The sequence below is a fragment of the Chenopodium quinoa genome, unplaced genomic scaffold, assembly GCF_001683475.1.
Source record: "Chenopodium quinoa cultivar QQ74 unplaced genomic scaffold, ASM168347v1, whole genome shotgun sequence".
Classification (NCBI taxonomy): Eukaryota; Viridiplantae; Streptophyta; class Magnoliopsida; order Caryophyllales; family Amaranthaceae; genus Chenopodium; species Chenopodium quinoa.
Window position 1 is genome coordinate 1,463,278 of NW_018744996.1, and position 17,790 is coordinate 1,481,067.

The following is a 17,790-nucleotide window of genomic DNA, read 5'->3' on the forward strand; positions in this document are numbered from 1 at the left end:
GGTCGACCGTTTGCTTGGGACTGAGGAGTCTAGAGTGGACGGGGACGAGTCCTCCTCTCTATGGAGTGGGTCCATTCTAGTGCGTACCAACTCACCCCCACCTATTTTTCTCTGTCGCTGCAGTCAAACATGGTGCGACGAGGAAAACGTACGAGCGGGACGTCCCCAGAAACCCTGATGGGAGTATGGTGGACCCTTTAGTCCCTTATAATCCGAGTAATACGGACGAGGAGACCATAAATACAACCGCTGATAGCGGTAATGAATGCTCTGCGGTTGAAGTGACCACGTCCCTTGAAGAGCGCTAACATCAGCCAAGCACTTCTTCTACCATGGATGCGTCCGGGAAAAATCCGGAACTACGCTTCCCTCAATTCGCCAGCTCGGTCATGATGTCGTTCGAGCTTCCATCTTCTAGAAGGCATCCTTCCTCTTTTCAAGCGGACGTTGGGGCGTCCGTTCAAAATCCTCAACGACCTCCAATCCAAATTACCAGGTTGGTCAGGCCTAGAATTGGCATCCATATTGTTGAACTGGCCGACCTGCCCCCTCACAACCCTTTTCCTTCTGGAAACCAAGCGGACGCTGGGGGAAAGAAAGATAAGGGCAAGAGGCCCTTGGTGCCTAAAGGCATCGTTGTTTCTAGAGGCGGCCAGGGCTCTAGGGGAGGGAGCTCGACCGAAACTACTAAGAAGGACACAATGTTGTCCTTTGAATTTGGGGTCGCCTCTTAAAACTTCTAAAGGAGAGGCTGAGAACCCGAACGCCGATCAGGTGGCCGAAGAACCAAATGCTGATAACTTTAAGGACCCGTATGCTGGCGATACCGCCTTATCCTTCTTGCACTTGAAGTTTGAGGAGTTCAAGAAGTTCCTCCACCTAGGAGAACGCTACAAAATCGTAGCGCCCACTCGCTCTTACTCGGTGGCCGCTCGGGAGAGCAAGCGACAGTGGAAGAAATGCTTCAACGTCTACCGTGTTGCTTTGGAAGTGGGCCTTTGCTTCCCTCTTCATCTGTTCGTCCAGGAGCTCTTGGATGAATACAACATTACAATCTTCCAGCTGGTGCCGAAGATCTGGTTAAATATTTTTGGCTATCTGGTGACCTGCCTTCGGTAAGGCTTCAAGCCGGACATCCCAGTTTTTTGTGAAATGCATTCCATGGTCTGCCTGGATGCTGGCACGGACGGGTGGTTTATTTTGAGCACCCAAAGAGATTATATGGTGGTGATGGATAGGCCGTCCAAGTGGCGAGACTGGAAGCACCGATTCTACTGCATTAAGACAAAGGATGAGCAGTTTAACTTGTTAATGAATCGGTTCAATGCCGATCCAATTCAGCTCGGCCGCGTGCAGTGTAGACCCAACAAGCCACCTGTCCACCCTAACTATATGCACCAACTGTACTACTTCGGAGTCAGAAAGGTAGTCAGGGATGGAAAGACGATGACCGTGCCGCTCAATTGGATTCCTCTGGCCTTGTGGCTAAGGAACCCAATTTTCATGTCGGCCTGTGGCCTATACTAGAACTACACTCAAGGTGGAAACTTGTGATTTAGCCGTTCGAATGCTATTTGCAACATAGAAATATTCTAACATTTTTTCCTCCATTTTCTTCCTCAGACGCAGCCCTCGGAATGCTGGATCAAGAGCAGAAGGAGGAGGTTGACATGTCTGATCTGGACTTAGCGTAATACAAACTCCGCCAACAATAACATGACCAGGCTAAGGAGGTACTGACAATCAATTCTCTCTCTTTTTTTTTCGCTGAGTTGGTGTGTGGGAGGAAGAGTCCTTCCCCATTTTACTCGGACATAATTCAACTTGATTTTGCGCCGAGCTGGTATGTTAGGAAAGGTATCCTATCTGGTTTCACTCGAACGCTGTCTTTTGCCGGTGTTTGCCGAGTTGATTGGTTGGGAAGGTGTTACCTTCTCAACTTTACTCGGACACTTTTTCATTTGACTTTATCCTTTTTCTTTCAGGCGGCCACTCCTACTCCCCGGTCGAAGAGAAAGCAGCCGGCTTTTGCTTCTAAGGACGGCCAGTCGTCCAAAGCTAGGAAGACAACAACCTAAAGGGCCAAGTCTTCCACCAAAGCGGCCAAGGCCACGCTGCAAACTGCTTCGAAGCAGTCTAAAGGAGAGCAACCCCAGCTGTCACCTAGTGAGGTCTCCAAGCCCGTGGATCCATAAACTGAGGCATTTCACTGTGAGTCTGTCCATGCGGACAATGGGGGTAAGTCATCCCCGGCAAAAACGATCGACAACTTAATTGGCCTCGACTCCGCATGTCGAGGTGATAGATAAATCTGAGTGGCAGAAAGCTGCTTCTCAGTCGGCCAAAGGACAATGCATCTGCTCACAAGAGGTAGGGGACGAGCGAATACCCCCCCTTCATTCAACCTTCCATCTCCTCCATCCTTCTCGGACGGTAAGCTAAATCTTCATACGACTGTTGACTTATGTTTTTAAGAACTTGCTTGTTCATTCTAACAATTTTTTTGGTTTTGCGCAGACATTGCCAAGGAGATGCACATGAAGCTACCCGATCAGTCGAATTTTTGCGCAAACATGAAGCATTTTTGAATAATTTTTCATGCTTTGCGTACGAATGCTTTGCTGGGGGTATGCCCCTTTATTCGGCTTTTTGCCTAGTCCATACTCAAGAAGGTTTGATTAACTTCGTAGATTTTATACCTTAAATGGTATGACAACTTGTAAGTTAATCAAATCATAATAATGATTGCCCTTGGACTAGGCGAATGCCGAATCAATTTTATAGTCATCCTTTGATGCTATCTCTCGGATGCACTCATAATATCTCAAGTATTTTTTTCAACTTGATTGTATTTATTGGGCTCGGACGCCTAGGTATGCCCTTAACTTTAGGGTAAAAATACCTTAGGCAATTTTCGGGTTATCTTTTGTTTCCTCCGTTCGACCGTTCTATGGCCGGATGGAGTGATTAGCCATTTTGGCTTTTATGGCCGAGTTGCCTAACTGGGGGATGCCCTCGCTAGGCATTTTACTCGGCCATCTGATCATGCCCCTTCAGTGGCCGAGATACTAAGTTGCAAGCAGCTTCGATTCTCTTTTTGGGCGGCTTACATTGTGCTATATTACTTATTCGGCTTTGCCCTCTTCAAGGGCCGAGCTGCTATCTTGCAAGCCACCCCTGTTTCTGTTTTTAGTCGGCATTTCTACTTAACACTAAGTAAACGTATAAAGTAAATAACAAATATAACAATGTTTGACCTTTTCATTAATATTGTCAAAATTACATTATTTTTGGTCGTATGGCTTTAATTACATTGCTCGGCCGTTTAGGCCTAGTTGTATATACAACTGTTTGGCTAAGTACAAAAATTTATACATAATATTTTTTTAGATTTTCCGTATTCCATGTACGAGGAATAGGACGGCCTTCCAAGGCTTCGAGACGGTATGTACCATCTCGGGCTTCTTCTCTGATTTGGTAAGGCCCTTTCCTGTTTGGGGTTAACTTGCCATCTTTATTGGCCCGGCCTACCGCTTCCATCTTTCTTAAAACAAAGTCACCAATCTTAAGAGGCCGCATAGACACTTTACGATTATATGCTCTCGTCATCCTTAGACGATAAATTTCGTGTCTAAGCGCCGCATTGCCCCTAGATTTTGGAAGAAAGTTTAGGGCGGTCTTCATGGCCTCCCAATTGGTCGATTCATCATATATAATTACTAGGACAGTAAGCTCATACATCGCAATTGGGAGCACGACCTTAGCACCATAAACCAGAAAAAATGGGAATTCCTCTTTTGAAATTTTTACTGTCGTACAAATGGACCATAACACATTAACCAACTCATAAGCCCATAGGCCGCCTGCTTTCTCAAGCTTGCGCTTGATGCCATTAGAGATCAACTTGTTGTATGCTTCAACTTGGCCATTTTCCTTTAGGCGTTCGACCGAGGCAAAACAATGCGTTATGCCCTGGTCGCTTAGCCAATCCTTCAGTTGGTTGGTCTCAAATTACGGTCCATTGTCGAACACCATTGATTGCGGCACACCAAAGCGTTTGTTAGTGCTCTTATAGATGAAGGCAGATACATTTGTCCATTTGATCCCTCAGACGGCCTCAGCTTCGACCCACTTTGTGAAGTAGCCAACGGCAACTAACACATACCGCCTCTGCCTAGATGCTGGAGTATACGGCCCCAAGATGTCCATACCCCATTTTGCAAAGGGAAGTGGACTACTTATGGCCAACAAGATATTTGCCGAGCGGTGAATGAGGGGTGCAAATCTCTGGCACTTGTCACATTTTTTCACCATTTCCATGGCGTCTGAATTCATGCTCAACTAGTAATACCCCAGATTGTTAACTTTTTCAGCTAAAGCTCATCCGCCTATGCGTGATTCGCAATGCCCCTGGTGGAGGTCGTCCAACACTTCATGCCCCCTCTCAGGCGTAATACATTTCAAATATGGTTTCACAAAGGCTTTTTTGAACAAGTCTTCCCCTTTCATTTCAAACTATGCCGCCTTTTTCTTCATCAGCCAGCTCTCTTTTGGGTCATCCGGAAGGACTCCATCCTTGAGGTAGGAGACAATTCCTGCGGAGCTTCTGTAAATGATTTGCACAGGCTCGGCATCGATGCTCCTCTTTTCCTTAACTTCCCAGAACACAGATCTTGGAGTATCATATGATGCCGAGGAGGCTAACTTGGAGAGGGTGTCCGCCTGATGATTCTTGGACCGGGGGACTTGTTGCAGGGTGAAGTGATCTAGGCCCTCGGCCTCATCCTTTAGCATTTGAATATACTTCATCATGGCCGACTCCATGGCTTCATAGTCACCATTCCCTTGGCTGACTATCAATTGGGAGTCCGAACTAGCATCAATTTTTGTTGCCCCGACCGCCTTACACATTCTAAGGCCGGCCAGTAGGGCTTCATACTCGGCTTCGTTATTAGAGTCTTGAAACTAGAATCTCAACACATATTCAAACTTGTCTCCTTCTGGAGATTGACATATGATACCAGCGCCACATCCGATTGCTGTTGCACTTCCATCCACAAAAACTTTCCAGATCTGATCCCCTGCGGGTTGTAACTCCGATCGTGTCATTTCGGCCAAGAAATCTGCAAAGGCTTGGCCCTTGATTGATTTTCTAGGTTCGAATGTGATATCGAATCCTCTCAATTCTAAGGCCCATTTAAGAATTCGGCCACTGGCCTCCAATGTTGTGAATGGCTTCTTCAACTGTTGGTCCGTGTAGACCACAATAGGACCCCGCTCTCAGCAGCTTCTCTAGCATCGACACCGACCTTGAAGCCAGTCCAAGCGTACACACGATCATCGTCTTCAGTGTTCTTCCATCCTGAGTAAGAAAATAGGGACTTAGCTTCTTTGATGCCATGAAAAATGCCAAGCCAAACTTTTCAATGGGTGGATACCTAAGCTCGGCATTATGTAGGACATGGCTGATGAAATACAGAGGTATTTGATGGCCTTCCCTTTTAGCAAGCAGGACGACACTTAAGGAATAATTAGAAATTGCAAGATACATATATAGCTTCTCTTCTTTGAGTGGACTAACGAGCCGAGGAAGGGTATGCAAATGATTTTTCAACTGTACAAAGGCTTCCTCGGCCTCCTCTGTCCACTCGAACATTGCTTTCTTCTTGATAGTTTGGAAAAACTAACGACACTTATCCCTTGATCTTGACAGAAATTGTCCGAGCGCAACTAAACAGTCGGTCAGCCTTTGAACTTTTTTATTATTCTGGGTGATTTCATGTCTAAGACCTCTTGGATCTTCTCAAGGTTAGCCTCCATGCCGTGCTGATCAATTAAAAATCCAAGAAATTTGTCGGACTCAACACCAAAGACACACCTCTTTGGATTTAACAACATCTTATGCCGCCTGAGTTCGGTAAATGTTTCTCGGAGGTCCTTCAGATGGTCAGCCGGCGTCTTTGATTTAACAATCATATCATTAATCTAGGCTTCCATGTTTCAGCCGATATGATCTCTGAAGACCGTATTCACAAGTCCTCAGATGGTCAGCCAGCGTCTTTGATTTAACAATCATATCTTTGATTTAAAACGTGGCAGGGGCATTCTTCAGGCCGAATGACATAACCTTGTAGAAAAATAGCCCCTGCTCGATCAAAAATGCTGTTTTCTCTTGATCTTCTTCCTACAAAGGAATCTGGTGAAATCCGGAGTATGCGTCCATAAAGCTCATCAGGGTATGCCCGACCATTGAACCAACCAGGCGGTCAATTTTAGGAAGGGAAAACTATCCTTAGGGCATGCCTTGTTGAGGTCGGAATAGTCTACGCACATTCTCCAAGTCCCATTCGGCTTCTTCACAAGAACTACATTTGTTACCCAATCAGAATAGTGGCATTGCCGAATGAATCCGGCGTCTAGCAGCTTCTTAACTTCAGCTGCGGCCGCCTGATTCCTTTCTTCACCATAGTTTCTCTTTTTTTTCCGAGCAGGCCTCAGAGCCGGATTCACAACCAACTTGTGAACAGCTAAGTCTGGTCTGATACCCGACATCTGATGAACTTCGAAAGCAAACACATCTCTGAATTCTCTTAACAAATTCACCAAGTCATCCCCAAGCAAACTGATGCCCATAGTGCCCACTTTGATCGTCCGATCATGCTGGACTGGGTCGAGCACTATGTCTGTATGATCATTGGCCGGCCGTGGCCTTAACTCTTCTGGCCGGGCGATAGTCATTAACTTCTATTCTTACTCTTTCTTCATTGACTTGCGCTTCTGGCCGATCTGGTATGTTTGGAGTGACCCTTCTTCGAAATTTTGCTCGGACGTGTTTCCTTGTCCACGAGATGTTGGCTTCACGGCCAACTGATTGCATTCCTTTGCCATCTTCTGATTTCCTTGAATGGAACCTATCTTCCCATCAAACCGCTTAAACTTCATCAGCATTAAATGTGGGAGATTACTGCCTTAGCTGATGTCAAAGTAGGGCGGCCAAGGATGACATAGTTCTTTAACAACTAGGAAGCGGACGACCATATCCCTTCTCTCTTCCTTTTGACCTAATCAGATGGGCACGTCTATCCGTCCAACCGAGTGAATAATGCTCCCACCAAACTCGACTAACGGGTGGGAAATATCCTTGAGGGCATGCTCTGGAAACTTCAAATTTTTTAAACTAGTTAAACTGATTGTGTCGAACAAGCTGCCTGTGTCTATCAACACTCGGCCGACCTTCAAATTGACAACTTTGAAGATGAACACCATGGGGTCATTGTGAGGGGCTTTGATCGGACCTCGGTCTGCCTTGCAGACCGTCACCTCTGGAAAGGGCTCCACCTTCACCCCTTCAGTGTGCATTACCTTTTCAAAATTCCAAGCATCTTTCTTAATTCCTTTCATGGTTTGGTTGCCTGTAGCAATGCCGCCTAATATAACGTCCATGAATCTTGAATCAATGTTGTTTCCATCACCTTCTTTTTCATTATTTTTCTTCTTCTTGGATTTATTGTCCGTCTGAGAGTAGGTGAACTTGGACTTTAGAACGTACGAGTTGAGCATGCCCTTCTCGGCCAACTTATCAAGTAATCTCTTTAAATGGTTATAGTCGTTCGTGTCATGCCCCACGTCTTTGTGGTAATGATAGTACTTGTTCTTGTTTATGTACTGGGCCGGCCCTCTCAAGGGCTGAGGCTTCTCAAACTCGAAATTGTCTTTGATCTCCATCAAGATTGAATAGTAATCCTTGTATTCATGCTGGGGCTCATACGTCTTGGCTTTCTTTGATTTCGTCTGTTGGCAGTCGACCACCCAGACTTCTTTTCTTTTGTTGCTTCCTTTCTTCTTTTTGCCGACTGAGTCTTGCCGAGAAGGTTGTTTCTTCTCGGCCCCCTTGGCCGGCTCTTCTGATTTTGTAAGTGAACAAAAATCAGCTGCCTCTATATATGATTCGGCCTCCCGCAGAAGACCTGCGTATGTCCGAGTCTTTTTCTTGACCAAGTCAAAATTGAAACCATTATACCTTAACCCTCGAAGGAACTCCAAGTAGGCCATCTTATCTGGAAGATTCTGAATTCGAGCTTTCTCTTGATTGAACCTCCGGACGTACGAGCGCAACCCCTCTTTCTTTCCTTGGACATTGGTCACCAAGTTAATACTAGTCTTCTGGGGTGGAATATTATAGGAGAAGTTTCCAAGAAATAACAGACTGAGAGTTGTGAAACAATTGATGCACCCGGCTGGCAGACGAACCAGTCTTGTGCCATACCCTTGAGGGTGGTCGGGAAGCATTTACACCATGTGGCATCACCCACACTTTGCAGATACATCAGGTTTCTGTACGAGGTGACATGCTCTTCTAGGTTGCGTGTACCATCATAGGCACTCACAAGTACACTCTTCACTTTTGCTGGTTGAGGAGAGTTGAGAATTTCTTGAGAAAACGGAGGTGACTTGTCACCAAGATTCAACATGCGCATTTGCCAATCAATGGGCTGAGGTTGTTCGGCCGGTCCGCCCAGGTAAGCTGCCTGGTCGTACGGCTAGCCATTCTGCCCGTAATGTCCAAAGACAAGGGGAGTAGGCAACAGAATTGTGCCATAATTCTGATATTGAAATGGTTGAGTTAGAAGAACTGGGGTTGGAGTACGATGAGCTTGACTTCTTCTGGTCCAGGCGAAGCTGGTATGCTTGGAGAGGGTATGGCCAGAGAAATCATTCGGCATGGTGGGAGTGGAGGTTGTGTCCGAGTAGATTGCCCACTCCCGCTGTTTGTGCCGGATATAGTCTCTCGCATCCTTCCAGCGTCTAGACGGCTCATTCAGCTCTTTCTGAGGCTGCTTGGTCTGCCCCCTAGACGACTGTGCTTTCTCAAGGAGCCTGAACCAGTTTGTCCGAGGCACCCTTGGTGACCTTGCATGTCGTCGAAATGGGGTATTCCCAGCATCTTCAGCATTGACTGCCTTGCTCTGAGTTTTCTTATGAGCACCTTCTCCTTTCCATCTGAACGACTGTCATGACAAAGAAGGGATCTTACTCTCAAACTCCCTTCGAAGCTTGTTCAAGGCGGCCTTCAAGGAACCAGCAGTCACCGGAGGATCCTCGGCCTCATGAAATGAAGCAGTCAGAGGATCGCTTATATTAATGGTAGCAATGAGATTCTTTACATGCCCGTCCTAACCTGGACCGGGTGTCTGACCATCTTTAGCCATTTCAGACGAGTATCCCCACAGACAGCGCCAAATGTTTTAGGGTTTTTTGGAATACCTCGGGATACTGGTCGTGAATATAGCCGGACGGTCTCCTGCAAAATAACGAATATTCCGGTATACGGAATATTCGCCTTCGACGATCAAGTTAGTGACCGGAAAGCGAGATAAATGTAGAGAGAGAAAGTAGAGAGAAGTTGGAGCTTTCAATACTCTTAGAATGATGTCTTTTCTTTCACCCCTCCCATCATAAATGATTGGGGTATTTATAAGGGTGGGAAAGTGTGCCCCTTTAGAGTTAGTGCCCTAGAATTGCGTGCTCTGATTGGCGGCGCAATCAGGAGAAGGCACGTGTCCGAATGGGGGCGCCGTTTTACGGCTTTCTCGGAATTGGGTCTCCTGATGTAAGGAGGCCCTTTGCTCTCATTTCAGGTACTCTCTCTTTTTCTGACACGTGTCATCTTCCTATAGGGACACGTGTCGCCCGATAATTAGGCCACGTGTCACTATGGGATTGGTCCACGTGGTGGGGTATTTTTACCCTAAACAGAAAGAGATTGAGAAAACACATCTCATGTTTTATTTGAGGTTAGCCCTTCCCACTAAGCTAAGAGACCTAGATGCATGGTGTGCTCGTTTGATTTTAATTTTCTCAACTCACCCAATGCATTTTGGGTATCATACCCCTTGCTCTAGCACTAGTACTAACCGGCAAAAAAATTGAAGGTGGTCATCCATAGTAGTATGTGTACGTAATACTAGACGGGCCATCTCATCGCCTCAACATTCTTACTAAATGAAGCTTAACTAATAAGGAGTAAGAATACTTTCAACCTTATTATTTCGTCTAATAAATCATTATGGTAAGTTGCAAAGAAGGACATCTTTTCTTATTAAGTTAAGTCTTATAAGATATTTATGTTTGAGTAATCAATATATGATGCCAAATTTTAGACATTGGGAGTTGGGACCATCATCTCCTTGGTTCTTCATATCTCTTCTCTTTTGTTGTTGTTGGGCCTTACGTTATGTTTATATTCTCTAGCCAACTAAAGTATATTTCATTTTCTCTTTCATTGGGCTAGACAAGCTCATTTTGTGAGAGAATATGATCACATACAAACCCTACATATGATTCCATTTAAAAACAAATGCTAATAGGTGGAGTATCCAATGAGATTTATATGTTGGTTATCAACTCATCATTCATCATCATTTTTCAGTATAAGATGATTAGTCGTTACTCATGTGAGTTTTCCTTAACGAATTGCCTTGTACTAAAAAAGAATGAAATTACGCATATTACTCGTTTGTTACGCTTTTATATTACTTTTCGTCCAATCCTTGTTGGTTATTGAAACATCCCTATTTTCTATCTAATAATTAATTAAAAAAAAATAAAGGACACCTAAATTAAAAGTATCACCGCCACACTTAATAACATATCAAGTGCTAAAATTGCAAAGTCTCAACTACGAAGTACATCTTAATAAATTAAATGAGCTATTAACACAATTGTACAAACTCGTTGTAACATACTTATCAAAACTCTTGAGCTTCTCTACAGTCTTTTTGGTGCTAGATCTTGATTGCTCACCATTAACTACAACTATGAAATGGATCATCACAGGGCCACCTTAAAGAAAAGATATGGCCACAAATACACATAGGAAATAATTGCACACAGGGGTAGCAAAGAATTGAGTTATTTAATATTTTGTTTAATAATTAATATCACCGATTCATTTAAACAATGCAGTTGCAAACTAAATTACACATATTTTTTTTTTAGTAAAATTAACTTGACACTCTTTTTATAATTAAAAATATTATTATCTGTGTTAATATACTAGCTCCGTTCCTGAAAGTTCGACTCACTTACTATTTATGTGATTAAAATAAAATAACTTTGACCACATTTTATGGTTTAGACAATCAAAATAATTTAACAAGTTTGATCTTATTAGATTCCCCTTATAATAAATTTTTCAAATATCAACTTTTTAAAAAATTTACTTATACATAATCGAAATTATTAATGGTCAAATATCAAGTGTGTGTTAAAATTTGATTTTATTTTATTTCTCCTTCTTTTTCATTTTTATTGGAAAATAAGTTTTTTTTTTTGAAATATGGTTTCTTCTTCTTCTAGACCTTTTTTTCTTCTTATACTATTTGAAAAAGGTTACACAACTTTTTTTTATTTCATTGTACGATCGTCGATCGAGTATGGTATGGTAATTTGATTGTGTATTTATGTAATTTTTTAAGAAAAGTGTTTTTATGTAATTTGATTGTTTGTTAATTGCTTTAGTTTTATGGGAATTTATTTTATTTTCCCCCTTTTTTAACAGGGTTTTAAATTGAATTTTAAATTGGGTTTTCTATGCGTATTATGATTTTTACGTGGAGTTGTTAAAATTAAATAGTTAATAATATATTTTGATTGATTTTTCCTAATTATATATGAAAATGATGGATTTTGGGAATTTTATTTTCATATTTAATTATGAAGTAATCAAGAAAACAGAGGAAGTAGTTGTCTTCTTTCAATATATGCTAAAAATCTATAATTTATTTTTATGTTCTAACCGTGTATCGCACGACACTAACCTAGTGTATTTTATAAGCATAAAATGAAACAAATCTAACAAGATTTCACATGACTGTTTTTTTTTTTAGCAAATTCAAGTTTATAACTCTAAGAAACAAACGACATTTATCAAGGGGCCTTTAAGTACTTTCTTGTGTAAAGTTGTGTTTCCTGATGCATGACATCTAGTGTAGGAACTTGGTCGGAATGCGAAAAGGAAAAGGATTAGTGATAAGGTATTGGTTGAACTTTGGTTTATGAGTACATAATACTTTTGTATTTTGAAGTTTGTGTTATGAACTTTGTATTATGTACTTACTGTGATGAATCTTGAAGTTTGTGTTATGAACTTTGTGTTATGTACTTATTGTGAAGAATCTTGAACTTTGTTTTATGAAAAGGGTGGGAGGGAGAAGAGTGGCGAGATTGGACCGCTGTATCCAGAGCTGTTTAAGGTAATTGTCTGATTGTGAATGCATTTTTCTGTGTTTGGTTGGTGGTCTACAGTGTTTGACTGCATATGTGTGTGCAGCCTTCATTGTTGTTGTACGTATTTGTGAATTTGAAGGATGATCGCATGAGAATTAGTGGGTTAGTAAAAGCTAGTGGTGAAGTGTTGAAACATCATTCAATTGGTACCTCTAAGGTTTGTGTTCTTGTATTTTCAAGTAAATGACGTAATTTGGCTTTAATAGAATAGTAATGTAGGATTATGTGCAAGCTCCAAACTTAACGTGTCGCATATTGTCATTCGGTAGAATTTGTCAGAAGTTTAATGGGAGACATAGGCTCTGGTTAACTGAAATGGGGTTTGGGGGTCTATTACACCTCGCTTCCTCAGGGATGCAGTTGCCTAGGGAATTAGCATATTGGCTACTGACTCACGTTGATCCGGTTAGCAAAATTCTAATTTCCCCGGATGGGAAAGAATTTAGTTTGTCCGCAAACCAAGTGTATTATGTCTTAGGAATTCCAAATGGTGGGAAGCCAGTTCCTACGAAGAACAACATGACCTCTGAAATGAAGGACAAGGTTGAAGCATTACTGAGTCAGTATGGTAGTTCGTGGGAAACTAGGTGTAGTAGATATGAAGGGCGGGTCTACACTAGTAAGGGTATATATGTTAATCATGAGTTAATGGAAAGACTTGAGGGTGAATGGATGGATGGATGGTGAGGAAGTTAAATTTAAGACTTTATTTCTATTAATGTCTCTACATATGGTTCTATGCCCCACCCAATCCCCTGGACTCTCGGCGGATCTTGTTCCTGCGTTAACATGTACACAAGAGTGTAATGAATATGATTGATGTGGGTTGGTTGTGTCGAAGTTATTTTGTAGTGTGACAACATTTGCCCGCCAGGTTTTATGCCAAAGGTTCTGCTGGAGGATGTGGAGGATGCTTGTTATTCATTGTGGTAAGATGCATTAACTATGTTAGTCGTTACGGCAATACTGTCTCGAATAAGTATTATGATAAATGTAATGAATACCTTGTTATTTGAAACACTATGTGCAGGTTTTGTATTAGACCGGCTGAATAAGGTTCCATTGCAGCGAGGAATGTTTCCTAGGCTGAAGGTGTGGAATATGCAAGAGATCAAGTCTATTGCTAGCCTGGATCGACAGTTTCCTACTAGTGAGTTTGGAAAAATGGGGGTAAAATCTTTCCCTTTGTGGAGTGTTGTTTTGTACTAAGATTTGATTATTGTAAACATTGGTTGCAATTGGCAGATGATTGATGTGGCATACGGAGAAGACCATCCGAGGGAGACTCTGTATAGCAATGGTCCTAGTGTGATGTACAACCAGGTATGCATTCATATGGGATAAATGTTAATGAAATCTGTATCCATCAATATCCATGACTTGTAATCTAAATGATGTTTTGACTGTAGGGGACGAGGAAATTCCATATACATTTAAAGCACCTAAGGCAAGGAGGATGAGATATGCTGGAATTCCTTGTTTTGTTAGAACCCGATATTCTATAGATATGTCCGGCCCAACATATGATTTTGACGTGAGTTCATATTTCTTAACTGGTGCACATGTGTTTGCTGCTGTACTCGTATTTAGTTTTAAGTTTATGTTTGAATTCAGGCGTTTCGCATTGGCAATGGAAACAACTTACCTAATGGTGGAGAATGAATGACCACCATGGTTGTGCTTTACAAGGAGGGGTTTTTCCCGTATACTGAGTTTATCTTTCTAGTTGGATGACAAAAGCGGCTGTTATTGTAATGTACCATTAAGATTCACATATTTATTGGTGTTCCATAATTGGATTATCTGTTGAGTAAAGGGTGGGTTCCAAGGAGGAGTTGCGAGAGGATTTGGCCTGCTTGTTGGGATTAAAGATGGAGAAGGGGTTGGGGATGGGGCATCGATGTCCTGCACGGGTGAAGGGTTATATGTTTCATAATTTGAAACCATTTTCTAGAGAGGGTTTGGGGAAGGAGGATCCAATGTTCTAGTGTTTGAGAACAGGGGACAAAGAGGGTTTGAAGAAGAAGGATTGAGGATAATTCGAAGAACGTTTGTGAATTGGGCCGTTTAGTATGCCTGGGCCAAAAACAGTAATTCGCATAATGGTCGAAAATGAGCTGGGTCTTTTATATGGGTTATGTTAGACAATTTTTTGGCTTGGGCTTTATTATCTACAATGTTTACAATGTATGAAAATCGTGGAATTATTCCTCCACAAGTACTAAGAGAAGTATTTGGCATAAGTTTAGTGGATCCTTTTGGAAATGGCCAGTTTGTCAAGCCAAGGGCTCATTCAAAGAATTTTGGCATTTGTTTATGAACACTTTCGATAAATGGATAATTCGTACGTTGGACTGGCCCATTTCAAAACATGTTAAGATTACAAACATTACATATATGGCACTGATAAAAGACAAAACGAACTTACTAATGAGAAACTTACTATTGACAACACTAACTTACTAATGACATTCTTACTAATAAGCTAAGATGTTACAACATTCATTGAGTTGTCTTCTAGATCATTGTTGACGGATAAATTCTTAGAATGGATAACTAGCAACACCCCTCCAAAGACACCATACTCAGATCTTCAGGTTGATTTGTATATGTTCACATCGCTACAGATGAAACGGCCCATACGGACAAAAGATCTAGTCTCGGTCAACACAATTAAATCAGGCATGTGTAGGTCAAGCATGCTCAAATTGGGGTAGAAATGAGGACCTTGCTACATCTCTGCAATTCGAAACCATAACCCTCGTACCCCCCATTCTTTGAGAGTATCCTTTGTATGGCTATCTTCAAAGCAGCTGGTAAGTGTACCAAATCTAATAGATCTGGTAAGTGAATTGGGACGATGGAGTTATTCTTTAGTAATAACAGGTCGTCAGCTGGTCGTTGGCCAGTGGCTATCCAGGAAGCTGCAATTGATGCAGTGATCATCTCTACACTAATTGACTGAAGTTCTCCTTTCTATATTGGCTGTATAATAGCCAATATTGTAATGCCTCGTATTTTTATACGTATTTTAACTTAAATAAGAATTTCTTAAAGTATTTAAATAATTCGAAATGAATTATTTATGGTGTTTCATTAATTTAAAAAGAATTATTTTAACTAAAAGTTTATTTTTAATTATTTAACAATCTTGAAAATATTTTATTTCATGATTTGGAAACTTTGGGGCATATTATTTTATAAAAGAAAATTTTTAAAGTCAGTGGTAATTTAAAGAAAGTCAAAATACTAGTTTAAATAGAAATGTATCATTAAGGGTAGTAAAGGAATTTTAAGTAGGAGGGTTATTGAGAGAGGGTATAAATACCCATGATATGAGCAAAATCAAACTTTGTCCAAGGTGGAGAATACCCAAAGGTAAACTCTCTCTCTCTCCTCTTATTTTCTTTTCCCCTTAATTTTTCCCTTTCCCCTTTATTTTATTTTTGGTTCATCACCACCCACACACACCCCACCACGGCTGCCCACCAGCCGGCGGCCACCACCACAGCACTCGCCGCCAGCAGCCTGGCCTTGTGGTCGTGGCTGTAGTTGTTCGAACAAAAAACAAAAAAAATTATTTTTGTTTATAATCCTAATCTAGCCATGATCTAATTATTGTTTTTGGGTTTTGTGATGATTTTTTTATGATGTTTGATATAAGTATTTTGTATATAAATTTTCAGATTTTGTTTTGAATTAAAAAAAGCCCCAAATTATAAACCCTAGGTTTCTAAGTTTATGTATATTGATGGAAATTGTTTATGGGTGATTTAAATTATTGAAATAGGTGTTTTAAAACACAATTTCAGCAATTTTAAATGATTTAATAAAACTGGAATTTTTATATATAAGCTATAATCATGTTTCTTGAAAGGATTTTTAATTACCCATTAATTGAAAATAAAAGTAAGGGTTTTTAATTAAAATTTAGCTTGTTTTAGAAGGTTTATGAGTGATTTAAGAGTGTATATATTGCTGGAATTTGTGTGAAATAGGTATTAATGCCTCTTTGTAATTTTGGTTTGTAGGAGACTTCCAAGTGAGTGATTTTATTTAGTCGTGGCGATTTTGAGACCATATTCAAGGTACGTTTGCGTACTTGGTGATTAATTGAATATGTCAAAGCATGCTAGGATTTATTTAATTAATTCCAAGTAGTATCATGATAGGTGTTGGTTGAATTTTGTTGATTGGGTTGATGTTGGTAAATGATTTGTGATGTATGAAATATTTATGATGGATTGGTGATTGGAATTAATTATGTTGGCATGTTGATTATGAACCACACTTTTATTGTTATCATGATAGAGAGCATGTTTAAGTAAACTAAGTGTTCATTTTGGTTTGGAATATGAAAAGGAAATGTTATTATGGTTCATATAATTTTTATTGATGCTATAAGCATGAGGAATTGAGCTATTTAAGTGTCTTAGTACACAGTATTAAATTATATTGCGGTGCTTATGTGCACTTAAGGTGTTATTTAACACCGAGGGATAGGATTTGCAGCGCATTATGCGTTTAAGGTGTCTTTTGACACCGAAGTAGATTAAAAAGGGTTCAACAACTAAATTTATGTGGTAGATTAAAAAGGGTTCAACAATTAAATTTATGTGGTCACTAATTATTCAAGAATCAAATTGGTATGTTTGATTGCTTGAATGAAATATAATGTTTGATTGTGTTATGGTTTGAGAGTCATCACCAAGTATAATAATATGTAAACAATCTAAAGTGAAAGAGATTACGAATCAAAACTCTTGGAACGTATATACCTTGAGTATGAACATATGGGGGGAGTTATGCGACTTTATATTTGACCATAACTTCTATTGGGAGTACAGGACGCTGTATTTTCCTTTTTATTTATTTTATGCGCAAGACCTCCAGTCACTTCATGTGACATTTGCCTACCCGGTTAGCTCTAGGTGTAGTTTACCTCAATATATTTGGGGCATGGATTTGGTTGGAAACTCGTTCGATGCGTAATCAAATTAAATGGACATTTGTATTTGTCTAGTTAAGTGTTGAATGTCTTGTATGCTTGTTTGCAGGTGCAACAAGGTGAGTTGTGTGATGATAGGATAAAAGCGTATTAGTGTGTTTTAATATGCTTATGTACTCAGCATTGTTGATTGTGTGTTGTATGTTTGTTTGACCTTGTTTTTACCTTGTCCCTACGACGACCCATTTCTAATGGCGAGTAGTGGGGACAAATAGAGAGAAGTTTTTCAGGTGATGAAGCATTTTCATGATGGGCTTGAGTGAAGAGCGATTCATGCTTAGTTCCATATGATGTGTTTTATTTGCTTTGAATATTATTTTTTATTATGCTCATGAGACTAACGTAAAGGTTTTCAGTATTGTTTGGTTTTAAGGGGCTACAATGGTTCCAAGTTGTAGGTTGACTTTGTTTGATTTTGTTTGACTTTACTTTCGTTTGGTTTGACTTTTGAGTTGACTTGTTTTAAATGGTTTTAAAGAAAGTCTTCCGTTTTG

At 40.7% G+C, this 17,790-nt stretch overlaps 1 protein-coding gene and 1 long non-coding RNA gene across 2 annotated transcripts; one reads left to right on the forward strand and one right to left on the reverse strand.

The window, feature by feature from the left end:
• Nucleotides 1-7,065: 7,065 nt before the first annotated feature.
• Nucleotides 7,066-8,052, reverse strand: LOC110707158. The gene has a single exon (XM_021885167.1). The coding sequence runs from the start codon at nt 8,050-8,052 to the stop codon at nt 7,066-7,068; it is 987 nt and encodes a 328-aa protein (XP_021740859.1).
• Nucleotides 8,053-11,534: 3,482 nt separating this feature from the next.
• LOC110707118 lies at nt 11,535-15,287 on the forward strand. Its single transcript, XR_002508430.1, has 5 exons — nt 11,535-13,217; nt 13,319-13,438; nt 13,534-13,611; nt 13,698-13,822; nt 13,903-15,287. It is a non-coding gene; the product is annotated as an uncharacterized LOC110707118 (long non-coding RNA).
• Nucleotides 15,288-17,790: the final 2,503 nt, after the last annotated feature.

Coding starts and splice junctions, on each gene's coding strand:
- LOC110707158 (XM_021885167.1), bottom strand. CDS start 8,052: ATGGCCTACTTGGAGTTCCTTCGAGGGTTAAGGTATAATGGTTTCAAT.